Below are 27,545 nucleotides of genomic sequence, written 5' to 3'. Positions count from 1 at the left end.
TGATAGTGTTGTTAAGTTCTTCTACATCCTTACTGGTTTTCTGTCCAGTTGTTCTACCTATTGTTAAGAGAGAGGTGTTGAAGTCTCCAGTGGAAGTGTGGATTTGCTATTCTTCTTTCAATTCTATCAGTTTTTGTATCAGTTTTGCAGCTCTGTTGTTTCGTAAATACATATTTAGGATTGTACCTTCTTGGTGGGTTGACCCTTTTTTCATTATATAGTGTCCCTCCCTGTCCCTGGTAACTTTTCTTTGCTCTGAAGTCTAATATATCTGATATTAATATACCTACTTCTTTTTTGATTGTTTGCATGATATATTTTTCTATCCTTTTACTTTCAACCTTATAGTTATATTTGAAGTGAGTTTCTTGTAGATAGCATGTAGTTAAGTCACACTTTTTCATCCACTTTGCCAATCTCTGTCTTTCAATAGATATATTTAGACCACTTGCACTTAATAGAATTAGTGATGTTAGGGCTTGAGTCTCCCACCTTTTTTGTTTTCTGTTCTTTTCTTTTTTCTGCTTTCCTGTGGGTTACTTGAATTTTTTTTTGAATTCCATTTTGATTTATCTATAGTGTTTTGGGGTGTATTATCTTTTTTTAGAAGTTGTTCTAAGAATTACATCAAATACACATAAGTTACCACAGTATACTGTTGACATTTTATCAATGTTGTTGACATTTCTAAGTGCAGAAACCTTCCTTCTCTTGATATCCCTTAGTACTTCCCATTTATAAAGTAATTGTTTTAAATATTTCCTTTACATCCATTGAGAACATCAATTTTATAATTTTTGCTTCAACCATCAACCATAATTTAGGAAACATAAAAGAAGGAAAATATTTACCCAAGTTTCACTATTTCTGCTGTTCCTTCTTCCTTCCTTTTTGATGCTCCAAGTTTTCTTCTTTTATTTTCTCCTTTATGTTCAGAGCTCTTCTTTAGCCATTCTTTTTTTAAAATAAATAAATAAATTTATTTATTTTTGGCTGTGTTGGGTCTTCATTGCTGCGCACGAGCTTTCTCTAGTTGTCGCGAGTGGGGGCTACTCTTTGTTGCAGCGCGCGGGCTTCTCATTGTGGTAGCTTCTCCCGTTGCAGAGCATGGGCTCTAGGCATGCAGGCTTCAGCAGTTGTGGCTCGTGGGCTCAGTAGTTGTGGCTCGTGGGCTTCAGTAGTTGAGGCGTGGGCTCTAGAGCACAGGCTCAGCAGTTGTGGCGCACGAGCTTAGCTGCTCCGTGGCATGTGGGATCTTCCCGGACCGGGGCTCGAACCCGTGTCCCCTGCATTGGCAGGCAGGTTCTCAACCACTGCGCCACCAGGGAAGCCCTAGCCATTCTTTTAGGGTAGGACTGCTGGCAACAAATTCTCCCAGTTTTCCTACATCTAAGAATGTCTAAGTCCCCTCTACGTTCTGAAGGATATTTTTCACTTGATATAGAATTCTCAGTTGACAATAATTTTCTTTCACTACTTGAAGTGTGCCACTTCCTTCTGGCCTCATGGTTTCTGATGAGGAATCTCCTGTCCCTTTATAGGTAAGATATCATTTCTCTTTTGCTGCTTTTGAGATTCTCTTTTCTTTAGTTTTCAGTTTAGCTGTGATGTGTCTTGGTGTGCATTTCGTTAGGTTTACCTTGTTTAGGCTTCTCTGAATTCGCAGGGCTATTTTTTCTTTTTTTAATCTTTTGGCCATGCTGCGCGACATGTGGCATCTTATTCCCTGACCAGAGATTGAACCCACGCCCCCTGCCTTGGAAGCGTGGAGTCTTAACCACTGCCAGGGAAGTCCCATGCAGGTTTTCATCTTTTGCCATTTCTGGGAAGCTTACAGCCATTCTTTCTTTCTGTTTTTTTTTTTTTTTTTTTTTTTTTGCCATGCCACATGGCTTGTAAGATCTTAGCTCCCCAACCAGGAATTGAACCCAGATCACAGCAGTGAAAGCCCAGAATCCTAACCACTAGGCCACCAGGGAACTCCTGACAGCCATTACTTCTTCAACTGCTTTTCAGCCCCACCCTTACTTTTCTCCTTCTGGGACTCTGATGACACAGACTTTAGACTTTTTGTTTTAGTACCATAGATCCCCATAGTCCTTCATTATTATTTTTTAAGTCTATTTTCTCTGCTCTTCAGGCTGGGTAGTTTCTATTGTTTTAACTTCAAGTTCACTGATTCTTCTCCATTTGCAGGGGGGGCGGTAATTGTATTTTTCAACTTTATTTGGCTGCACCGCACAGCTTGTGGGATCCTAGTTCCCTGACCAGTGATAAAACCCACAGCCCCAGCAGTGAGAGAGCTAAGTCCTAACCACTGGACCTCCAGGGCATTCCCTGTATTTTTTTTTTAAATACATTTTAAAAATTTATTTATTTTTGGCTGTGTTGGGTCTTTGTTGCTGCACACGGGCTTTCTCTAGTTGCCACGAGCAGGGACTACTCTTCGTTGCGGTGTGCAGGCTTCTCATTATGGTGGCTTCTCTTGTTGCGGAGCACAGACTCTAGGTGCGCAGGCTTCAGTAGTTGCGGCATGTGGGCTCAGTAGTTGTGGCACGCAGGCTCTAGAGCACAGGCTCAGTAGTTGTGGCGCACTGGCTTAGTTGCTCTGCGGCATGTGGGATCTTCCCAGACCAGGGCTCGTACCCGTGTCCCCTGCATCGGCAGGCGGATTCTTAACCACTGCACCACCAGGGAAGCCCTGTATTTTTCGACTTTAAATGGTTCTTTACATTTTCTATTTCCTTGCTGAGACTTATTGCAGTGTTAATTGCTCATCAACACATTTATGATGGCCACTTTTAAATTCTTGTCAATAATTCTAACATCTCTGTCATCGTGGTGTCGATGTCCATTGTCTTTTTCTCCTTCAGGGTGTGATTTTCCTGATCTTTGGTATGAGTTGACTTTTGACTGAAACATGGGACATTTTGGGTATTACGTTAAGACGACTCTGGATCTTATTTAAATCTTCCTACAGCACACCTCCTCTGACGGGCATGAAAAGGCACTGCTTCATCACTGCCAGGTGTGGGTGGCAGTGAGCTCCATCATCCCACCACACCACTACTAAAACCCTGGTTGGGAGGGGCTGGGGTGCCCCATTTCCCCTCACATGGCCTCCACGGACATCAACTTAAAGTCCCAGCTCCCTATCCGGCCTTCTCTTGACTCCAGCCCTGCAGAGATTTGGGGGTGCCCCCAGTACAGCCTAGCAAGGATTGGAAGTCTAGGACCCAGGATTGGAAGTCTAGGACCCAACTTGGCATTTACTGGTGAAGGAGGGAGGGGCTGCAGTTCTTCCCGTGGTGTTTCACTAGAGTTTTCTTCCCGTCTTGTTAAGCTAACCCCTTTCCGGTCCTCACTTGGGTTTTTTGGTTGTTGGTCTGCTTCTCCAGCACCCAGCTTGGCTTATATGAAGGAAAAAGAAAACCCAGGGAACTCAATGCCAGTCGTTCATTGGGTCCCAAGGTCCCCAGCCAGTCTTTCTTCTCTCCATCTTCCAGTCTTATGTTTGTTTTATATAAACTATATAGGGTTTTATTTAGTGGAAAGGATAGGGATAAATACTTCCATCCCATCTTCCCATATAGGAATGTAAAATGGTGCAGCCACTGTGGAAATCAGAATGGCGATTCTTCAAAATATTAAAAATAGAACTGCCACATGATCCAGCAATTCCACTTCTGGGTATATATCCAAAGAATTGAAAGCAGGGTCTTGAAGGTTTTGAAGAGATATTTGTACACCCATGTTCATAGTACTATTCACAACAGCTAAAACATGGAAGCAACCCAAGTGTCCAACAGATGAATGGATAAGCAAAATGTGGTATATACATACAGTGGAATATTACTCAACCTTAAAAAGGAAATTCTGACACATGCTACAACATGGATGAACCTTAAGGACATTATGCTAAGTGAAATTAGCAAGTCACAAGACGACAAATACTGTCTGACTCCACTTACATGAGTAGTCAAAATCATAAAGACAGAAAATAGTAGTTGCCAGGGGCAGGGGAGGATCTCAGGAGAGGAATGAGGAGCTGGTGTTTAAGGGAGAATTTCAGCTCCTACAAGATGAAAAAGCTCTGGAGGTGTGTAGTGGTGATGGCTGTACAGCAATGTGAATGTATTTAATACCACTGAACTGTCCACTTAAAAACAGTTAAGATGATAAATTTTGTGTGTATAATTTTTTTTTCTAATGCATAGTTGATCTAAGAAGTAAATTTCACCCATAAGTGTAACTTCAAGGCAAAGGCTCCTCTGCTCCCTATGAACAGACCTAACTCTACGTTGGAGCTGACCATGCTTAATACACAGTGAGGCACTTTAGGCCCAGCAGGCGCCAAGCTCCTCTGCCAGGTGCTTCCAATACACTGATGCTCACATTCTCTCAGCTGCGGAGACTGCAGTTCAGTGAGTCCTGGGAACAACTGTCCCAGGGTCATAGCTGGTGAGCCGTAAAGCAGAGGCAAATCCTCGTTTCCTTGTGCCAAATTCCATGAGGCCTCTTAGCATAATCTTTTCAGAAATGACAGCTCAAAAGTAGGAATAACAAATGTTTATTCAGAAATGGGTAACACAGCCTCCTCCATCCCTTAATGCCTCTTCCTCTCCTTTTGAACAAAAGAGACACAGACGGGGAATGCAGGGGAGTGGGAGGTGAAGGACACAAGGATTGGCCTACCACCTTCTGTTTCCCATGATGCCATCCTGTAGAACAGGGGGGCAAACAGGCTCTGCCCTGCAATGTACCATATGGCCAGCCAGAGGACAGGGCCCAGATGGCCAGGCAGCTGCAGGTGGGTTCACTGAAACCCTGTGATAAGCAGAGCAGCCTGACATGGTACTGGAGGGGAGACAGGAGGATAAAGCCATGCAGTCGGGATACATACCGTCCCTCCCGAAAGCAGAGTCCACGCAGTGATCTGTCTCCAGTACCTGCGAAACCAGGTCCTAGTGTCTTATGGACATTCTCTGGGGCCAAGGAGGGGAAAGTGTAGGAGGCGTGTCTCCCAGCTGCTGAAGAGAACTAAGTTTGCACCCATTCAAAGGGGGAGAAGGGAATGAAAGCAGCCTTCTTTAAAGTACTAGAAAGTGGAGCAGCAACAGGCAGATTCCTCGGGCTTCCCAGGCCTGGGCAACCTCAGACCTGGACGACTGAGCTCGGTTCAAACCCTGGGTCCCCCCTGCTTGACAGATTTAACTCTGTGGAAACATGAGTTTCCAGGTTTTTCTTCACTGGACTGGCCCCAAGTAGGTCATGAGAGATTCTTAGTGTCTCAGGTCCCGTTTATACTTTCTAGGCTTGTGCCTTCCATACCACCTGCTACTGATCTGTAGCCCTCCCAGAATCCCGCTCCCCAAAACACGCCAGCTCTGCTAGGCTGGCTTCCCTTTACAGTCCCAACAAACCGGCAGGAAACTGAGAATGAATGTCACTGGAGCAATGCTGTGCTGGTATATTCTGGGGCTGCCCCAGGTTCTACAGTTTTGCCCCAAATGCCTGGAACCATACTGAGGGAACAACTCACCAGCTTGCCTGGAAAGGCTGCTTTGCTCTCTCACCTCCCTCCCCACCACCCATCACTCCCCTACCCCGACTGCCAAGGCAGGAAAACACCCTCCCGTCAGGGTGGGTCCCTCACAACAGTGGAGCAGTGCCCCCTGGTGGCTGCTGGATATATGCCGCCTCTCAGCATCCCTAACTATTGTCCTGTTCCTGTACCTAAGGCCAGAAGAAAAAATCTAGCAGTAAGTCAACAACTCCTATCCAAATAACCCCCCAGGCCCACAGAGTCACAGGACGGGAGGCAGGCCCTTTGAAACACCCAACGAGCAGAGAGCTGGCATGTGCACCAAAACCAGGGTGTGACAATGCTGTACTGCTGAGAAATGGGAGGCTAATGCTGCAAGCCCCTCCCAGCAGTGACGCCCAGAAGGCCAAGAGAGCTGGGGCGGGGCACTCGGCACAACTCAAGGGAAGAGGGGAGTGTGAACTCAAGAATTTACTCTAGGTTGACTGAGACAGTACAGGTCCCCCAAACCAAGAGCCAGCGGTGCACTCTTCCTAGCGAAGCAAGTCTCACCCTGCCCTTGCCACAGGGTCCTCTCCAGACCACACTGGTCTGGAGCCAACTGCGGTGAGAGGACAAGGGGCCTGTGACCTGATCCCCACCTAGGCCACCTCCACTGACCAGGAGAGTGAGCGGCAGAGATCTTAAGCTGACCTGGTTCCTATTAGGATGGCAGGGGCTTCCATTCCCCACTTCAAAAAGTTTAAAAAAGAGAAAGGGGAGTCAAACCCTCACCCCTGAAGAAAGAGCAGTGTCCTTCAAACAGCCCTTGGCCTGCATTCCATTGGGCCTCAAGAAGGCCACCCAGAGAATTCAGGGAACCATTTCCAGACAGAAAAAAACAATTTAGGGCTGAGTTTAGGGGGAGACACTCTGAGCAACACAAGCTTACCTTGGTGATGAGGTGGAGAGAGAAGAGACATACTACAGGAAATGTTAACATACAGAAGAGCACAGGGTAGAACACAACACAGAAAGGCGGGTACCATCCAGTGAGGAAGCTCTCTACCCCCGGCGACCCTTCCCACGCTCAGGGGCCTCCAGTCCAATGGCCCATAGGTCACAAGCTTTGTTTTGGGAAACAGAGCCACCCTCCTCTGCCCCCGCTTCTGGCTGTCTCGCTCCCCCGCTCAAAGTTTGATTTTGAATTCTGTGGGCTGTGTGGTCACAGAGGCCCCTGAGGACTTGAAAAGTGCCTTCAGAATGGTGTCAGGGTCCACTTCGGCAGGAGGGTTGGATGAGGCGGCAGAATTCACCCTGCGAGGCAGCTCACTCTCCTTTTTCACTGAGGGGCTGTCGCTCAGCCGTCTGTAGAGAGCACAGAAAAGTCAAAGTCCTTGTGGGTTTCCCTTACGTAGACAGCGGTCCCACTGTTAGCTGAGGATCTCTCAAAAGCTGAGCACCAAACATAATGCTTTCCGTACCCTTTTACTCCATTTCTTATAGCAAACCTATCATTTTTTAAATTTGCTGATGAGAAAATTGAGATGCAGTCTGCTATGATCTGGGTTTTAAGTTTAGGAAACACTGCATGTCCCTCAGGGATGGTCAAACACACATCGGCATATTACACATTCTGAGAAGTCTTATAGATTTAACTGGGTTTAGCCCAGTGGTTCCCAAACTCACTAGGTCATAAAACGCACATTTTTCAGAATACAACTTAATCCTGCAACACGGTTTAAGAAACTTATGTAAGTCACACGACGCAATATCCAGGGTTCAAAGTGCCGTCTTTCGGTATTTCAAAGTCTATTTCAGGCCTGCCCCACACTACCCCTCCCACCTTGGCAAGGCTAACATTCTCCCTGGGTCTGTGTATCCTTGTCTACAAAAGGACTTCCTTCTGAATGTCAGTCTAGACATTTTCTGCATCTCAGGCTTCAAAAAGTCCTCAGTCCTGGACCAGGCAATGTATGCCTGGGTATGTAACAAAACAAGGAGTAGCACCCAGCACTGTCCCCCATAGTCAATCATGAGGAGGCAGGGTTTTCCGCTCACCCGGACAACGCACACACAGTTGTGCAAAGAGGGACACAACTGGCCTGCTCGCCGCTTTCTTCTCAGGTGTTTCTAAATTATAAGGCTGGGAACGAGGTCTTAATGTTAGCCCCTGGGGGGTCAATCCCCTGCAGATGATGTGACAAGCCACTTTGTACAAATTTAAGCCTCCTGATTGGCTGCCTGCTATCAGAGCAGAGGAAATGGAATGGAGCTGTATACAGGCAGTTTACCCCTCAGAACAGAGAGATGGTCATGCAGAGTAGGCAAGCAGAAAAGCTCCACTTGGTCCCCAGCACCCCACCTTTGGAACTTACAGCAGGATGGGCTGGTCTGAGGTGATAACATTCCCATTCATGTGGAGGTTGCATTTCATTGGTTGCCCTGAAAAACCAAAAAAGAAAAGGCTCTGCCATGGGACTTCAGCTCCTCACACAAAAGGACATGGACTGCCATTTTCATTACCAGGAGTCAAAGCATACACCACTGGCAGCTCTGGCTGCACAGCTAGGGATGGGGCTGTCAGGTTTTGGCAAAGCCAGAGACTAAGAAAACCCCAGGGTTATGAGGTCCATGAAACCTTGCCAATGATGGCACCAAGAAGCCAAGTGGCAACAGAGCTAGCTTCATGCAGGAGATCAGAGTCAAAGTAAGGGAAAAAGTGGACTCAGCATGAAGCACTCCAAACTTGTTTGTGAAACAAGTAGTAAGGGAAAATGCTTACGGTATAAAATTAAGTGAAAAAAAAATTCAAAGCCTATGTTCAGATGTCTACTTTGTCCATGAAGGATTAACCTTACAAGGACTGGATTCCCACTTTATATAGCATGTGATAAGTGTAAGAATAACAGCACAAAAAAAGGGGAAGAGGGAACAGAGCCCTATAGGAGTGATATTTCTAAATCTCACTGCAACTGCGTTAATACTAACCTGAAATAGATTCTGATAACCTACAATGTATACTGTAAACCCCTGAGCAACCATTAAGAAAGTGACTCAAAAAATACAGTGGAAAAAAATCATTAAAAGAACTAAAATGCTGCACTAGATTTTCATATAATGCAAAAGAAAGCCACATAAAATGTGAACGGATTAAATAATCCAATAAAAAAGCAGAGGCTGAGATAACCAACAAGGATCTACTGTATAGCACTATACTCACTATTTTGTCATGACCTATATGGGAAAAGAATCTGAAAAAGAATGTGTGTGTGTGTGTGTATCTATCTCTGAATCACTGTGCTGTACATCTGAAACTAACATTGTAATTCAACTATACTTCAATTAAAAACATAACATCTCTGCTTGCTCTTAGTACACAGGTGGCCCCGGAGGGTTTAATGCACCAGGAGGTCCAACCACCCATCTCAGAGGAAGGCCTGCTGTGAGCAGTGAGGAGCAGCAAGGTGAGGTGGCTGCTTTCTCCCTGACTTACCATCCAGACACCGGTTGTTATACTTCTTATATGCAGTGATGGCATCGTCCTTCTTCACGAAGACCACCTCTGCTACCCCAGGATGGACCAGCCGAGCTCGCTTCAGGGCTCCACAAACACAAAAAAGCTCCTGTGAAGAACAAGAGGGGTTAGTTAGGGTTGGGGGAGCATTTTGGGCAGTCATCATCCTTCCAGCCTGCCATTCACACACTCCAGACAGGGCTCTGGGTTGACTGGTGGCCGCACTCTGACTGAACACGCCCAGCAGCCAAGATTTCAGGGAGGCTCCATTTTAGGTGGTCCTGGGACATCCACAGGCCTCAACCTGGGACCAGATGAGGGGAAAAGCTGTTCTGGCAGTGAGAAGTGAGTCTGGGCTTACAAGTCTTGGAGTCCCTGTGACTCCAAGTCACCCCCAAAGTCTTCCTGCCTCAGTGCTCACTTCCTCAACAAGGGAAATAGTTATGGAATACGGAATTTCTGTCAAGAGTGTCTGTAATGAGAATGGACAGACATATAGGCTCATCAAAGACAGTAGCTAATATATCATCTGGGAATCAGTTAGAAACACAAATTCTGGAGTTCTATGCAGGGTGACCAATCATCCTAGTTTGGCTAGATTGAGGGATTTCAACTGAAATCATTTTCAAGGCAGTGCTTTGTACACCTGTGTCATCATCATCATTTATTCCAACTCTAATCCCTCCTCTTTCACAGACTGAGGCCAGAGAGGGAACCCAATATGGATACAGACTGCAAAGGCCAACTAGCACCCAAGCCATTTCTTCACCTGCAACTGCCTTCACAAGTTGGTTATGGGGACAAAAAGATTTACAAAAAGGTCGTTGAAATGACTTTTTTCTAATGATAAAAGGGAAAATGCTACATATCAAAACCAAGATACGGAACTGAATACTAAGTGTAATTCTAACTCTATTAGTTTTTCTTTTAACATTACTTATTTGGGTAGAAAAGAGGTGAGGATGACTATTATTGGCAGTTCACTATGATTATTGGCAGTTTACTATGAGTAGTAATCATTACAGGTAATTCGTTTTTCATTCCTCTGTAATTTCAAAGATCCTGCATACAGAATGCCTGCCACACAGTAAGTGTATAAATAATAATAGCTATAATTAACTCAATAAATAAAAGCTATTATTACTTTTATAATCAGGAAAAAATTGCTTTCTTTCTAATTTGTCAAGTCTTATATACAAAGTAGGCAACAATTTCTATTCTCATGTGCACTGTTCACAAAGTGATCACCCAGCACTCACATTTCACAAGTAAAACCATTAACAAACGTGGCGGCCAGTGTGGGCTGTTATAGAACCTGGGACTCAGCTGCAGGGAGAGGCTGGAGTCCAGCTCCATTCATTCTGTGATCTAACAGTTGAGTAAAAAGGGCGCCTGGGTTCTTTAACAGTCTTATTGGTGCCTGAATGAAAATGAGGTTGAAAAGTCCTGGCTGAAAGACAAATACCGTATGCTAACACATATATATGGAATTTAAGAAAAAAAATGTCATGAAGAACCTAGGGCTAAGACAGGAATAAAGACAAAGACCTACTAGAGAATGGACTTGAGGATATGGGGAGGGGGGAAGGGTAAGCTGTGACAATGTGAGAGAGAGGCATGGACATATATACACTACCAAACGTAAAATAAATAGCTAGTGGGAAGCAGCCGCATAGCACAGGGAGATCAGCTTGGTGCTTTGTGACCACCTGGAAGGGTAGGATAGGGAGGGTGCGAGAGAGGGAGACACAAAAGGGAAGAGATATGGGAACATATGTATATGTATAACTGATTCACTTTGTTATAAAGCAGAAACTAACACACCATTGTAAAGCAATTATACTCCAATATAGATGTAAAAAAAAAAAAAAAAAAAAGAAAAGAAAAGAAAAGTCCTGGCTAAGTCTGGGCCACCCTTCACTAGGTACCTGAATTGGGTTTTGCCCATGACTGCCAAGGGTGGGACAGGATGGGCCAGAAGCGCAATCCAGAGGGGCCAACCACTAGGTAACACCAGTCCATTTCATCCCTTTTACTTTGGAGCTATCATGAAAACCCCTAAAGGAGGAAGAAATTCCAAAGACTGAGGAAAATATGAACCACTGGATTTTGCACAGTGGGACTAAATGATCCCATTCTAGCACAATTCCATGGCCCTGAGATTTATGTTGGGCACCTGGCTCTGTTTTTGTTGTTTTCGTTTTTTTTGGGGGGGGGCACACTGCATGGCTTACAGGATCTTAGTTCCCTGACCAGGGATTGAACCCAGGCCCCGGCAGTGAAAGTGCCGAGTCCTAACCACCGGACCGCCAGGGAATTCCCCTGGCTCTGGTTTAGAAGCTGTGAGGAAAAGGGTTCACATACCTGGCCTGACTGCTCTTTGGAAGGTCTGCTTCCAAGGCTGGCCCTTGGCTGGCATCTGGGAACTTAGATTCTGGGAGGGCTCCCATAACCCTAACCGATAAGAGTGGCGCACTGAGCCTAAACTGTTTGTGCCGACAATGCAGTTTATGCTAAACACTTGCTTTCCTTCTGAGTCTGGAATTTTGGCGTTAGGCAGAGGGTGCCTACATGACTCGTCCCTGATAAAAACCCTGGGCACTGAGTCTCTAATGAGCTTCCCTGGTTTCACACATGTCATTACAAGCAACTGCTGGGGGAATAAAGTATATCCTGTGTGGCTCCAATGGGAGAGGACTCCAGAAGTTTGAGTGTGCTTTCCTCCAGCCTTTGCCCCACGAACATTTTCCCTCTGTTGATTTTGCTTTGTTCCTGTAATGAATCTTAGCCCTGATACAACTCTATGCTAAGTCCTGTGAGTCCTCTTAGACAATCAGCTAACCAGGGGGTGCTCTTGGGGACCCTTGAAACAGAAGTGGCTTGAGATTTGAAATTCTGGCAGGCCACAGTACTCACAACAATGTCCTCCTCGGTGACTCGAGGGTGCAGATTATTCACGGTCATCTTGGTGCCTTCCAAAGGGCTGAGGACAGGCTGCCACAGACAAAAGAACGTTACCGGAAGTCAGTGAACAGCAGAGCTCACTTCAGGCAAACAACCAGGAAGGTCCAGAGGAAACCCCCATGGAGAGCCTGTCACAACTGGGCCCCTCTAATCATGCCCCCATCACCCTATGCTAGGGAATGGAACCTCTCATCATTTCCCAAATACGCCAGGCCCTTTCGGGCCCGAGCCTCTGCCTGGAATGCCATTCACGTTTCAAGACCCGCCCGGCTCAGATGGCACTTTCTCTTTAAAGCCTTCCCGTATCTGTTCAGTTGAATTAGATGCTCTTTCCTCAGTGCTCCTGGCAGCCGTCTGTTGTATCACCAGGCACAGTGCTCTGTCTGCAGCTCTGTTTTCCCTATTTGCCTGTGAGCTCTCTGAGGGCAGGGGCCACTGGATCTTGGTTTGCTCATTTGTAAAGCGGGGGTGGCAACGCCCACCTCAAAGGCACTATGAGGACCCAACAGGATGCACACAGCACACTGCCCACCCAGCACAGGCTAACTCTCAACTAGCGTGGTCACTTCCTCTCCTTCACCTTCACCTCACCTCGGCAGGCGGCAGCTCTTTGGGGGGATCCTCCTTGTTCACTAACGTCCGGGACATGTTGGTCAAGGCTTTTGTTCGAACAGAGGAGGGGAGAGCAGGAGCTGTGTATGCATCATTCTGAACCACTTTGGTGAAAGGAAGCGCCTTGGACATGGAAAGCTTGGAACTGCTCACCCCAGCCTAAACAAAGAGGAAGAGAGGAATCTGAAAAGCTAGCGACCCAGACACCCCAGGGGTCTGACAACCCCCAGTATCTCAAGGCCTCCCACCTCCCAGTTCCATTATCGATCTAAAGCCAGAAAGGTGCCAGCTGCCAGGGAAGGGGCAGGAGGAGAGAAAAACGGCCTGCACGTGTGTTCACAGAAGCCACTTTCCAGTGTGGGAAGCCCTTTCCAAGAAGCTTCCACGCAGTCCTGAACAGGAGCCACAGGCTCACCCATACCGTTTAGACTTTATAAAAACCCTACAATTTGGAGTTAAGAGGCCAGAAGCTCGGGGTCAAGTTCACTCCTAGATACGCTTCTATCACGATGGGCTGGCTGGGAATAGGAACTCACTCTTAAGAAGGCCTGGACTCCCAGCTTTTTGGTCCCTGTTCTGCACAGAGGAACGATGTGTAGCCCTGCCTCCTCAGCTCCCAGACTGTCAGGGACATGCTGGCAGAGTCAGCATGTGCAAACCAGCAGAAACAGCTCCATCCCTCACTTACCTGTTACCCCTAAGTGCGGACGTGATCCCTTGGAAATATAAACCAGTGAACTCCCTGGTTTTAATGTGTCTGAGGAAAAAAAAATGCATGAGGCAGAAGTGGCAGGTGGTCTTGTCGTAGGAAAAAGGAGGAATGCAGCAGCCAGACAGGCAGATGATGGGACAGGGTCAATTCACCAGCTTCTGCCAATCCAGGTGAATCTAGCTTCATGCTGGATCCCACATTTCTCAAGCTGTTTTCTGAGTCTCAAGAGCCAGTGAGTGTAGTGGTTAAACACATAGCCTGGGAGCCAGACTGCTTAGGTTTAAATCCTTGATCCACTACTTACAAGCTGAGCAGATTTATTTCACCTCTCTGTGCCTAATTCCTCATCCGTAAAATAGGGGTAATAATAGTACCCATCTCACAGGGTGGGAAGGAAAGGAAGTCTTAAATAAGTTAATATAAACACAGGGTTTTTTCCAATTAGGGTTAGCCACTAACTGAGTTAGGAAAGGCCCAGCCCCTTTGTAACAAACTGGCATCATTCAGCTTCACACATCACATTAAGAGCTTCAACGGTAACCAGGAAATTAGTCCACATATTCAGTGCAGTGACCAAAACTGAGTCTTTGGGTCTCTGAAGACCAAACAAAGGCACTTAGCTTGGGCACCCACTTGCCTCCCTATGTGTAATCTGGCCGCATGCACTGAGCTGGGCATGATGTTCAGAGGTCCCTGATATTCCGAGGAACTACTTTCTTTCCTTCTCTGCAGCAGCATCCTAGTCCATCGAGCTTTCCCTGCATGCAGGCTGCACCTGGTGGAGCCTTCAGGCAAGGCTCAGTTTATTCTTGCTAACACACTAACCAAGGGAATCCAGACTCAAGAATGGAGCCAGAGCTGCTGACCATGGAAGGAAGGGGACCAGGCAGAATGTCCTGCCACAAAGGAAATAAAATGTGATTCTGTCCTGTGGGATCATTCATATTTCCCCTGCAGTGACTCAGACACAGCAATCGGGAGCTGCAGCTCTGCACTTCACTATCTGTGGGACCTTGAACAAGTCAGTGGACGCGCTGCTGGTCTCAGCATTTATAAAAGCCAGGGGTTGGACTAGTTCCGGTTTTGATAATCTCATGACCCAAATGAAGAAATATTTCTGAATTGAAAGGCCCTACTCTCCACCACCTCTCCCATGAACCTGATCAGACACACCCAGAGTGTAGGAAGAAGGTAAGATGTCATACCACGTGGTGGAGAAAGCTGCCTGAGGCTGCAAATTTCATCTGTTTACTAGGAATGGGAGCTATAACATCATCATCTTCATCCAGGTCATATAAATTCTGAAAATAAAGAAATATAAGCTAACGTGGTATGCAGGCTCTCAACAGACATTTGGAGTAAGGACAACAGGGAGATGAGGGCTGGAGTAAGTGAGGTGGGGGGAGAAGTGGGTGCAGGGGGAGTGCCTGGGGGAAACTGGTCGGGGAGACTGGGGCTCAAGTCCTGGCAGGCTGCCTCCCTGCCCCCAAGGGCGCAATGAAAGTGCTGCAATTCCAGTTACATCAGAAGTACCTTTCTACAAGTGGGTACCTTGTAGTTACCTATCAAGGGCCCCTAAAATGTCTGTTTATATCCTTTGGCTTACAAAGTCTGTGCCAGGCAATCTGGCCTATAGAAATAAACCCAAACTCTAGAAAAAGCTTTTTTCCTCCAAGATGTTCATAGAAGGATTTCTAACAGTGGAAATTACAGGAAAATGGTTGATATAAACTCGAATGTCAACTCAATGGATCAAGCAGTTATTAAAATGTTTACAGTAAATGTGAAAATAAACAACATGAAACTGGATAATAACATAATCACAACTACAGCTATGCATTAAATAAATAATAATCACACACACACAACACAGGAAGGAACCAGGGCAGAATTTCAACAGGGGCTGGGTGTAGAGAGCCAGAGCGTGAGGACTTTTTTATCCCCTTCCTTAACCTTTCTCTGTTTTGCAAAATTTCTGTATAAGCACATACTACTTTTATAAAAAAAATAAAAATAAAAAAAAATTTCAATTTGCCTCTCTCTCCCTATGCATTTAAGAAATTTTTTTTTAAAACTCATACACTGCAAAAAGTGTCAAATGTAATTAATCCCTCCTCCAACTCTTCAAATTGGAACCTTGGGCCAGGCCTCAGTTAATCCACGTGGAAGGCCACATCAAAACACACAAGTGTGGGGGACTTCGCTGGTGGTCCAGTGGGTAAGACTCCGTACTCCCAATGCAGGGGGCCTGGGTTTGATCCCTGGTCGGAAAGCTAGATCCTGCATGCGTGCCGCAACTAAGAAGTCTGCGTGCCGCAACTAAGAGTCTGCACATCGCAACTAAGAAGTCCGCATGCTGCAACTAAGACCCAGCACAGGCAAAATAAATAAATAAATATTAAAAAATTTAAACAAACAAACAAAACCACACACGTGTGTATACACACACACACACAGTCCACCTGTTTGGCCTGGTGGTTATTGACGACGTTGATCTTCATTCCAGCAGGATGGGCATGAGTTGGTGCCATGGCCTTCTGCTGTGGAACCTAGAAATACCCAGTGGTCACAATTCATCCCACAGGGCCTGCAAGTGTTCTCTATGTGAGTAGAGGATCACTTAACTTAAAATATGGTGGGCACTCAGTTTTGGTCTGTGGTAAAAGGCCCTACAAGACTGCCTTATGCTCAAAGCAGGAAAGCGACAGGAAGACCCATCATCCCAGAGCTCATGTGACGATGCATTTGCAGGGCTCGATGAACCTGGCTTAATAAATGTTCACTGCTGCTGCTGTTCCTTTTACCAAAGATGCTGAGAAGATTAAATGATATTGTTTCCATTCCCTTTGGGGCAGCGGCTGTGCAGGTGGCCAAGACCCTGCACTAAGAGCCAGGTCTGACTGGGCTTCTATCCTGATCCTCCCTCCCACTGACCGGCTGTGTAACTGTGCTCAATTACTCACATCTCTGAGACTTAGATTCTTCTTTTATAAAACTGGGGTAATAATCCACGGTTGCAGTGAGGAATACATGTTAAGTACCTGCTACATAGCACGAGCTCAGTCAATGCTTTGTCCTTTCCTCTCACTTCCCTCTACTACTATCTCACTTAGAAAATCACTTAATTTCTCTGGACTACCCCCCACCCTTTTCTTTTACAGAAAAGTGAGATGATATCTTGCCTACCTCATATGGTTACTACACAAACAGCTGGGGGAACTGGCACTTTGCCTAAACACTCCTGGTCCTTGGCCTGAAACTACAGCTGTTACTGGTTTCCAGGAATCTGTGACAGGAGCCACAACCTACCTGGATGGTTTTAGTGAGCTTCAGAGCAGGGGTCACTGTCCCGATGGGTGGGCTCATGAAGGCAGCAGGGGAATTCCGCTTCAAGCTGATCTTCTCCCGGGCATCAGCCACCTGGTGGGGCTTCTGGGGCACCGTGCTCTGCTGCTTGCGGGAATTCAGCATCTCTCTGGCATCTTGCACTTTCCCTTTGATCCGGAACCTGGCATCTTTCTGCAAAAGCTTTTCCCGGGCATCCTTGACTCCCAGCTTGAGCCGGGCATCTGAGAGGCCAATCTTCTGCCGAGCATCAAACCTCTGCTGGAAGGTGGCTGTGCGTGCTGGCTGGCCGAGAAGGCTCTGTTGGATCCCAACACGAGATCGGACACCTCCAACTCCTGGTCTGGCATTGAGCCTGCAAATAAAAACTGCAACATTAAGAGGATCTGGATATCAACAGCAGGCTGTGGAAGTAGAGCCATGGTAATACCGGAAACAAAGAAAGTCCTGGAGAAACCAGAAAGCTGCTCCCTGTCAGAGGAAACAATTAATAGAGACTTCTTTCGTAGTTTTATGACTTTTAACTCTGCACTGTAAACAAAGTTAGGAGGGAGGGCCTGCTGGTTTCTATCACTAGGTTAAGACTGTTTTTGCTCCCAGACCAGGTGTTTTTAGACAGTATGATAGACACCTCCAAACAATACCACAAAAAATAAGAATATTCCCCAGATATCAAAACCCCACACACCTGAAGAGCAACTTCAGTTTCCAAAGTGCTTCCACATCCGTGCTCTCAGTCAGCACTCTCAGCACCCTGTGGAGCAGGCATTATTATGCCCATTTTACAGCAGAAGAAACAGGCTTAGAGAGCTTGAGTGATTAACGAAGGGTGCCCAGCTGGCCTCCGGCAGCCTCCTGCCTCCAGGGCAGGCAGATATCCCCACTGGGCTGGGACCAAGAAAGCCAACACATGGGTCTGGCTTGGAGCCAGAGGACTAACAGACTAAGATATAAAGACTTGGTAGAAAGAAAAATAATCACTCTGAACTGTTTCTATTCACAATACTCTGACTCCAAATGTGTAGGTTTTTTCCTCATGCCAACTAATTCTCTAAGTCTCTAGACACCAACTGGGTGTCTGACAGCTCAATTCTGACACTAACTACCTAGAGTTGGCACAGACTCCACAGGTTAAAGGCTCAGTCCCACAAGACTGTCCTCAAGTCAGAGGTCAATTCCAAGTCCTGGGCTTCCTGTTCATCTGATCGACGGGCTATAAATGGAGGGTTCGCACGACCCCCCCCCCCAAGTTACATAATTTGCTAGAATACCTTATAGGACTGAGGAAAACAGTTTACTTATTATTACCAGTTTATTACAAAGGATACAATTCAAGAACAGCCAAGAAGAAGATATGTGTAAGGCAAAGTACAGAGAAAGGGTATGGCAACACCACCCTCCTGGCACATGGATGTGTTCACCAACCCAAAGTTTCTCCAAACTCAATTGTATAGGGGTTTCTATGGAGGTTCCATTACCATAATTGATCAAATCACTGGTTACTGATGATAAGCTCAATCTCTAGCCCCTCTTTTCTCCCTGGAGGTCCAGGGTAGGGAGTGGGGTGGAGCTGCAAGTTCCAACAGGCTAATCATGCCTAGGTCTTTCTGGTGACCAGCCCCTGTCCTGAAGCTCCCTAGGGGCCTACCAAGAGCTGCTTCATTAGAACAAAAGATGCTCCCATCACCCTTATCACTCAGGAAATTCCAAGGGTTTTAGAAACTGTGTGCCAGGACAAAGACCAAATATATACTTATCACAGTCTGCAACAACAAAAATGTCAATCCAGAAACTGTTAAAACTGGAAAGGAACAAAACTCCATAAAACAAGTCCCATTCTCTTCTGGGGCTCCTTCGTTGGCTCTTCTAATGGCTTGCGAGGAAACAGAAGATGCTTCTAGTCCAATCCTGGAAGTGCTCTCTGGGATCTGTGGCCTTCTGCCCACCCCACCATAAGGCTTCCAGCCACACAAACAGTCCTGTGGCAGGTGCCCTGCCTGGGGACACCAACTCCCACGCCTCCTCTTTGGGAAACCCTCTCTGATTCTTCCAGGACAGCCCTCCTTTGTGCTATTATCCTTTGTGTTCTTCCCTTCTCTCCCTACCCTGGACTGGGAGGGAAGTGGCGGATGGGGCTCATTCCTGATTCACTGCCCCGTGCTTTGTAAGTGTTGCTGAGCCCTGGCTCAGTATCAGAAACATCTAAGGAGCTTCTTAAAAATATAGATAGCTCTAAAAAAAGGAAAGAAAACTAACAAACAAAAAAATACAGCTCTCTAAACCCCACCCCAGAGCTACTGAGTCCAAAATCTGGGTGAAGGCCTGGGCATATGCATTTTTCACTCGACAGGTGATCCTGGAGAACAGCAGTGTTGAAAATCTCTGACCTGGAGTTAGAAGGTAAAACTACTGAATAAACAAGTTCCTATACCATGTCCCACATCACTGCACAGGCCTCCCAGGAGGCATCCTTCATAGTGGGCAAGCCACTGGGTTCTCCTACTGCCTCTTTCTTCCTCAGCCAGCTGGAGTGAGACTGTCCACCAGCTCCTCTGCTAACAGCAGGAGTGCAACCAAAGGTGAGTCTTCCTGGCACCAGTAAAAGAAAACCTGGACCTTCATCTTGTTATTCTAAGCATAGTGGAAAAACACCTGCTGCCACTACTATGCCAGAGCCAGACCTAAGGCAGTGATGCATAACGTCAGTTTTCTTTGAAAAATGGCAAATTAGGATTTAAGTACTTTCCGGTGGGTTTATACAAAAAACAGGTGGAAGGGACTTCCCTGGTGGTCCAGTGGTTAAGACTCCGCACTCCCAATGCAGGGGGTCTGGGTTCGATCCCTGGTCAGGGAACTAGATCTCACATGCCACAACTAAAAAAAAGATCCTGCAGGCCACAACTAAAGAAAGATCTCACACGCATCAACGAAGATCCCGCATACCACAACTAGGACCTGGAGCAACCAAATAAATAATTAAATAAGTAAATATTTAAAAACAACAACAACAACAACAACAACAAAAAACAGGTGGAAGAGAGAGTGGAAGGGGTCATTTACAGAATCAATCAGATTAGGTTTAAGGTGGGTAGGTGGGACTGCTTGTCCATCCCTGCTCTATTTTCTCATGTAGAGACTCTGGGAGACTGAGGGGACTTCCCTGGTGGCACAGTGGTTAAGAATCTGCCTGCCAGTGCAAGGGACACTGATTCAATCCCTAGTCCGGGAAGATCCCACATGCCGTGGAGCAACTAAGCCTGTGCGACACAACTACTGAGCCTGCGCTCTAGAGCCCACGAGCCACAACTACTGAAGCTGCGAGCCTAGAACCTGTGCTCCGCAACAAGAGAAGCCACCGCAAAGAGAAGCATGCACACTGCAACGAAGAGTAGCCCCTGCTCGCCGCAAGTAGAGAAAGCCCACGTGCAGCAACGAAGACCCAATGCAGCCAAAAATAAATAAATAAATTTATATATGTTAAAAAAAACCCCAAAACTGAAATTGAGTTATTTGTAGTGAGGTGGATGGACCTAGAGTCTGTCATACAGAGTGAAGTAAACCAGAAAGAGAAAAACAAATACTGTATGCTAACACATATATATGGAATCCAAAAAAAAAAATGGTTCTGAATAACCTAGAGGCAGGGCAGGAATAAAGATGCAGACATAGAGAATGGACTTGAGGGCACGGGGAGGGGGAAGGGTAAGCTGGGACAAAGTGAGAGAGGGGCATGGACATATATACACTACCAAACGTAAAATAGATAGCTAGTGGGAAGCAGCCGCATAGCACAGGGAGATCAGCTCGGTGATTTGTGACTACCTACAGGGGTGCGATAGGGAGGGTGCAAGGGAGACGCAAGAAAGAGGGGATATGGGGATATATGTATATGTATAGCTTTGTTGTACAGCAGAAACAGAACACTGTAAAGCAATAATACTCCAATAAAGATGTTAAAAACAAAACAAAGTCTGTGGGGCCCTGGGAGGGCTTAGAGGTAGCCCAGGGTTTCTGGAAAGAGTAGTGTCAAAAGGCACCCTAGGCAGACCAAATGTGGAGAGCGCCCCCTACAGCCCACAGCTTGTAGCATCTTTGCTCTCGCAGAGGGGGAGGGGGGAAGCTGAGGAGGCGTTTAAGTTCTCCCCATTTCCCCACCCTCAAGAGCATTCCTTCACTTCTCCCATATAACTTCCACAGCTGAAGGCTCTCTCCTTGGAGCCCCCAAAGCACTGAATAAAGCTTCTATTAAAGCACTTACCAAGCAGCATCACAATGATTTGTTTACAAGCCTGCATCATCCACAGGATTAAGAGCTTCCCAGGGGGTACATCCTACAGCTCCTCCCCTAAGTCAACAGTGCCCCAGGGGAATGACAAAGGCTCAAAGAGCTATGTCAGGGATCCTACAGGGCTACTAACTTACATTCTCCTTTTAGGCTCACAATCTCTGAGATCACCTGCCATCACTTCCATTTTACAGAGGAGAAACCAAATCAAAGAGCTAGTGGCATGGCTGGGACTGGACCCCAGACTCCAGACTCTTTCCATTATAACAGATTCCAAGCTTCTCTCTTTCCTACTCCAAGCCCCAGGGGAGGTAAGACGGGAGAAGGGGTGGCTGCCCTGGAAGGGCTTCTCCTAGAGAAGACTGCCCCTGCAAAGCCAGTCCTCCACCCAGCCCTCACCAACTGGTTCAGTGCCCTGCTAGGATCCTGGCCACCAATCGCTCTCCCAGCTGAGACAGGGGCACCCACACAGCCATGGCACAGGGCCACTCTGGCCCTTACTCCAAAAGTGGGACCCACAAGGATCTTGCCGAGCTGCAGGAGCTTCAGGAAAGGTCTCCTGGAAGAGAAAGCAGCTGGTCTTTTTGTAATGAGTGGACATTACAAAGGGAACCAGGCTGCATACACACTGGCAGTGGAATACTTCATTGATGACCAGGTCCACCACACAGTGGAGGTCAGACACATCCTAACCCAAACTTGAGCCTGGCCTCCTGAATGAAGATTTCCTATCTTCATCTGTCTTCTCCAAATCCCACCTCCTCCCATCACCAGGGTACCCCTACCAAAGGTTCCTGATATTTATAACTACAGGAGGTGGGATGATCTTATCGTGTGATACACCATGATTTTACAATACCATAAAATTGGGCAAATCTAGACCCAATGGCATAATTATGCTTTCAAAAAGTCAAGTTACCCAATTTCACCAGTCATTCAAGCAATTAAACATTATTGCCAAGAAAAAAAAGAAAAAGCTACTGAAAGCAACTATTTTGAATAATTAAAGGAACAATGAGATTCTTTTTTAAATGGATATAGGATTATCAGCTTATCTCTCTTTTTTAAAAAAACAATTATTTTATTTATTTGTTTTTGGCTGCGTTGGGTTGCGTTGCGTCCTTGTTGCTGCGCGGGCTTTCTCTAGTTGCAGGGCGTGGGCTTCAGTAGTTGTGGCACGTGGGCTCAGTTGTTGTGGCTCATGGGCTCTAGAGCACAGGCTCAGTAGTTGCGGTGCACGGGCTTAGTTGCTCCGCGGCATGTGGGATCTTCCCGGACCAGGGCTCGAACCCGTGTCCCCTGCATTGGCAGGTGGATTCTTAACCACTGCGCCACCAGGGAAGTCCCAACAATGAGATTCTTGAAAACAAAATTCATATCCTTGAACAGAGAATGAAGAAAGGGGCAGATTCAAAAGTTTTCTGGTTCATTCCAATTGGGTCTGAACAGTAAACCTTTGCAGAAGGAAGGGCGGGGGAGATTAGGCTTCTGAAACCTTAATTTATTCATATTCCTCAACAATTTCCCTTCTCTGATGATTTGTAATGGCTATTTGAAGTGCTGCATTGAGAATTCACAGAAGTCTATGGTTGATAAGCAATGTCTGCCATGGCCACACAAGGGGCAACTGGCTACCACGGTTTATGAAAGATTTTACAAAGAAGGCACTCTCAACTAACAGTTTTGAGCACTTACTACAGATCCATAAACTTTGACCCACCTCCTTTAACCCTCACAACTCTGAGAATTAGGTTATTATCCACCTTTTATAGATGAGGAAACTGAGATTCAAGGAGAGTAACTATCCCAAATAACAGAGCTATAATGGTGAAAGCTGGATTTGAACTTCACTATACCTAGTTAAAATACCAATAAATCAAGCGTGGGTCAAAAATAAAGAAGTTAACTTAACTCAAGGAGTTAAGGAAGGGTGAATACTGTCCCCAAGCTAAGGAAAAAATTAGGACTCCAGTCACATCCAGGGATATAGCGTACCCTCTAGTGACGAGAGGGTGACCACACACACTGAGGCTGGCGGACAGGGTGCTCACCAGAGACCCACACACCATACTGCTTGTCTAGCAAGGAAGACCACCAAGATGTCTCGTGCTGGTATTTTTATCTATTTGAACAGCACAAAAAGGTACATTTTGGGGAGGGAGGTGATACAGCTGTGGATGCAAGAGCACGAGTAAGCTACTTTCCCTCAAGTCCATGTATTCAGTTCCCTGGTTACACCAGTTCTTTCAACTCCTTTCATAAGCAGCTTTAGGGGGTTTCAGTGTTCAGGCTTTTTATAATCATTGCTCCTCTCCCTGCATGAAAAGACAGCCATTCATCCCAGCAAGCAGCAGTACTGCTTATATGGCAGGCATTAGTCATCAGGAATTTTTCAAATAAACACTCCTGCTAGAAGCAGGTCTCTAAAACATAGAACCAGTTATGTTACCCTCCTGCTCCAAGAACTGCTAAGAGTTCTCTAACAAAGCCCAACCCCTCAGTGGAACCACTAGTCTGGCCCCCGCTGCCTGCAGCCTCACCTCCCACGGCAGACTATCTGATGTTCCCGAAACACATTCTGCACTTCTGGCCTCAGTAAATGTTCGGGATGGGGAGAGAGGGAGGTTTTGGGCAAGTCTCTTAACTGCCTGGCCCCATCACACCTGAAACAGTGCAACTGTACACTGTTTCCAGACGCTCCCCAGGCACGCCACCAGGTCCTAGGAAGAGTGGTGTGGGCGAGAGGGCAAATGCCCTCTGGAGCCTGTGCCCCTCCCCCAGTCCCCTGCTGGAGCCTGGCATACACATGACCAGGGAGGGTCTGTCTGAGGCTAGGGATGCCTCACCCTCTTGGATCTACCTGTGGAGAGCAGAGTGGCAGCTGGCTCTGGACAGATGTCCAGTCCAAAGGATTCGGGCCCACAAGGGGGACCCTGGACTATTCTAAAGTGGATTTTAATCCATGGGGGTCTCTGGGTTAGAACGTGTGTGTTGAGGTCATCTTAGGGAGGAAACACAGTTTAGTTCTAACAATTACTGAGGGTCAATTCTGAACTATGTGCTTTAGAGACACAAGGAAAAACAAGACACGACCCCCTTACCCTCCAAGAGAGTTTTGTGCAGATGTTTCATTTTAAATTATAATTCTTCCCTTCTAAGCTAATGTAGCAACTCATTTACCTCCTCCTTGTTTTAGATCTAATTTCCTTTACCTTATTTCAATAAGGAAACCAGCAGTGAGTACCAGGACCAGAGCCCTGGCCTGAACTCAAAAGTTCCCTAACCTCCTCTCCCCATGGCTCCAAGGACTCTCACATATGCATCTGGCCCAGAGCTGCTCACCTCCAGCACACTCAAGGCCCAACTTCCCCACTAAGGCTGCCGTGTCACCTTCATCTAACGACATGGAGGGAGTGACAGATAGCTATCCTGTGAGGGGTGAACTGAGCAAACCAAAGACGGGGTGACTTGACTAACCAAATCAGTGATACTCTCACATCTGAAGGAAGAAATCGACAAGAGGGGCAGGCCCGCGCCACAGCTGGTGCCCAGTGCTGCCCTGGAAGGACTCACCTATGGGTCTTGAACAACTGGAGCCACTAGAGATGTGCTGTGTGTGAGGAAGGAGAGCACCTCACCACGGCCTGGATAAAGCACCATGAAATCATTGTCCCCCTTCTCTAATTTCATATTAATCAAGGAACCGTTTGATGATTAACTGGGGGCCATGTAATAACGATGATGATGACACCTTTCTTGACTCACACAATCCGATGGACACAAAACAGAATGGCTGCTCTGAAGAACAAGCAAATTCCATGACCTGTGAAAAGGGGTTACTCACACTTCCACGGGCTCAGTCCTTTGCTATTTCCAATAAGAAGCGGAAAGAAGTTTTCTGAGATGGTCACAGGTTCTTTCTTCCTAAATTATTAAGCACAAAGTTCTTCCTGGGACATCCATGCTACATTAAACCAAAGTTTCCAGTAAGGTGATTTCTTCTAGAAAGCATGTAAAATAGCCATTTGTTTACTGTAGGAACTGACGTTTGTTCACTGAAATTTGTTCAGACCTTTCAGTCCTTGCTGGGGACTCCCTCCCCACCCCATCTAGTTTTTCCCTTTGCTGGCTGTGCAAGCAAACTAAAAATGGAGTTTCCAGCAGGTTTAACCCAAACACAGCATGCAGTCCAGTTTCTTCTACACTGTCTCTTGGCCTGCACTTCCACCAATCCAATCTTCACATAAAAGCAAAGCAATATTCTCACACTGAAGACTGGATGTTACTTCTGTACTTAAAAGCCTTCCTTAACGATGATGATAACTAACATCTATTGGGCACTCAGTACCCATCAGATGCTTTCTGATGTACTTTAGATACATTGATTGACTAAGTCCTGACAACACCTAATGAAGTGAATATTATCCATATTTTATAGATAAGGGAAGAGAGGCATGAAGTGGTTAAGTAACTTTCATAAGATCATATGGAAAGTGGGAGAAGCAGGGATTGAAACTTGGCAGTCTGACTCTAGGACCCCAATGCTTAGCTATTATGTACCCTGGGGGAAGGGATTTGGGCTTCTACTCCTTTAAAGTCATTTGCTAAACCCTTACTATCTGGTACAAACTTTAAAATATACATTCTTACATTCTCATTTAATTCTCTCAACCACCTACCAGGAACCATTATTACAAATGAGGAAACTGCCCAGCTCAGAACTCACCTGGCCAGGGAGGCACAGACCCAACAATGGGCCTTGCCAAGGGACCAGGTCTGCCTGGCTGCACAGTCTCTGCCCTTCCCAGGGGTCCACATATCCTCCCTTCCCTGCATGCCCACCCAATGCCCAACACAAGACCGCACACATCAACACCAAAAAAAGTACAGACCGCCTGCAGTCAGGAACTGAGGGAAGTGACTGCAGGAAGCGCAGGTCCTGGGAAGCTGGCTCATTCGGCAACTGTCGAGCAAACCTGTGAAACCGGGATGGGCTTAGAAGTGGCCCGAGGACCCAGCACCAATTCCACACCAGTTACTCGAAGGAAGACCTAGGAGAGAACTACTCACACGTAACGGTAGAGTAAATTAATGCTGGGTGCCTGTCACCAACCAGAAGCCAGGTGAAGTGCTGGCTGGTGAATTCCGTGGTGGCGGGCGCAGTGGCTATGTGTGCAGAGGTGAGGGTAGGGGGATACCTTTCAGAGAGTAGAATAATCCATTTTCTAGCCACAGGCACGCAGGCCGTGTTAATAAATTCACGTCTGCTGAGTGAATGACTGAGAAAACTACACCTACCTTCACAGCCCGGCTGTTTACAGGACGTGTGAACTAATTTAACGCGTGCTGGAAAACTACTGGCCGAAGTCCCCACTCTTTCATACAGGTGAACTGGAGCGCACAAAGGCTGGAAATGACTAACAACATTTGAAGGCCCAGAGGAAGTCCGGGGCACCTAACTGCGAACCATCCCCGCGACTCCTCACCCAGATACAGAACAGTCTTCTCTGCGAACCATCGAGAAACAGCCGGCCTCCAGCCCCGTCCCACCTGTTTCTCTGCCCAAGCCTGAGGCCAACTCAGCCAGCTCATAAAGTGCACTCGGCACCGATCTCAGCTCTCCGTGGCTTCGGGCAACTCACTCCGCCTCCAGCTCCTCATCTGGAAAATGGGGAAACCCTTAAGAGCGGGCCAGCAGGGCTGCGAAAAGAGCAAAGACCGCCTGGGCAGCAAAGCGCTTAGAGAACCTGAAATGCCGCACAAAGGGAGTCGAGTGTTAGAGGAGAACCAGGCGCAAAATTTGGAAATTAAAGGTCTGGGTGTGGATCTCGGCTTCGGCACTAACAGACCGGCAGAGTCTGAGCAAATCACTTGCCCGCGCAACTCCAGTCGTCCTAACTCTGAGGCCGCGCTGAGACCGTGGGGCAGCGCCCGGCTCCTCAGACAAGGGGCTGCGCCGGAGACCCTCCGGGCCGCGGACAGCGCGTCCCCTCCACAACCACAACTCCGTCCCCCGCGGGGCGCCCCTCGGGCCGCTCCCACAAGCCCCGCAGTCCGGCCGCTCTGCCGTCAGCGGTCCCACCGGCCTCCCCCCGGCCCGCCGGAGCGACGGCGCCTGCAGCCAGTGGGCAGCCGGGCGGCCAGGCCCGCGGCGGCGGCGGCGGCCGGGCCAATGGGGAGCGCGGCTGTGGCAGGGGGCGGGAGCAGACGGCCCTCCGCGTCGCGCCCAGACCGTTCCCTCCTCCGCCCCGAGCCTCGCTAAGACTCGGGCCGTGAACCCCGAAAGGAGAAAAGGCCGCTCACCGCCCCTTCGCCGCAGCCCCTCGCTTCCGGATGAGCTCGTCCAGGGAGATGTCCGCCATCTTGTACCGCCGCGCGAGCCGCGAGCAGTAATCGTCCCTCAGCCCTCGAGCCCGCCCCTTCGGCTGCTACGGAGCAACTAGCGGCTTCCGGCGTTCGGCTGACGAAATCTCGCGACAGATCAAACCGAGCAAGAACCGGAAGGGGCGGGGCTCTCCCCGTGAGCCTTTGCGACGTCCGCTGCTTATCTGCATACGGCGGGTCGTAACCCTACCGTTCCCTCTTT

General features: G+C 47.3%; 1 protein-coding gene across 4 annotated transcripts; it reads right to left on the bottom strand.

Annotated features, from left to right (window-relative positions):
- Positions 1-4,553: 4,553 nt before the first annotated feature.
- On the bottom strand, positions 4,554-27,418 carry POLDIP3 (DNA polymerase delta interacting protein 3). Of its 4 annotated transcripts, XM_032645361.1 has the most exons (9): positions 27,263-27,418; positions 16,639-17,029; positions 15,792-15,878; positions 14,535-14,630; positions 12,597-12,776; positions 11,958-12,035; positions 9,021-9,150; positions 7,903-7,969; positions 4,554-6,892 (listed from the first exon to the last, which is right to left on the bottom strand). In XM_032645361.1, exons 1-9 carry the CDS (start codon positions 27,319-27,321, stop codon positions 6,715-6,717), a joined length of 1,266 nt encoding a protein of 421 aa, XP_032501252.1. In that variant the 5' UTR covers positions 27,322-27,418; the 3' UTR covers positions 4,554-6,714. The 4 variants fall into 4 exon arrangements, with proteins under 4 accessions (XP_032501252.1, XP_032501253.1, XP_032501254.1 ...); XM_032645362.1 differs by lacking the exon at positions 15,792-15,878; XM_032645364.1 differs by lacking the exon at positions 7,903-7,969 and having other exon boundaries at positions 6,779-6,892.
- Positions 27,419-27,545: the final 127 nt, after the last annotated feature.

Source organism: Phocoena sinus, chromosome 10, assembly GCF_008692025.1.
Source record: "Phocoena sinus isolate mPhoSin1 chromosome 10, mPhoSin1.pri, whole genome shotgun sequence".
NCBI lineage: Eukaryota > Metazoa > Chordata > Mammalia > Artiodactyla > Phocoenidae > Phocoena > Phocoena sinus.
This window is presented reverse-complemented; position numbering and strand designations above follow the sequence as displayed.

Bases quoted from the DNA above. Each gene is read 5' to 3' on its own strand.
- POLDIP3 (XM_032645361.1), bottom strand. From the start codon at position 27,321: ATGGCGGACATCTCCCTGGACGAGCTCATCCGGAAGCGAGGGGCTGCG. The intron at 15,879-16,638 runs GTAGGTTGTGGC...GGGTATTTCTAG, and splicing joins AGCTCACTAAAACCATCCAG to GTTCCACAGCAGAAGGCCAT. The intron at 7,970-9,020 runs GTAAGTCAGGGA...TTGGTTTTTCAG, and splicing joins TAACAACCGGTGTCTGGATG to GGCAACCAATGAAATGCAAC.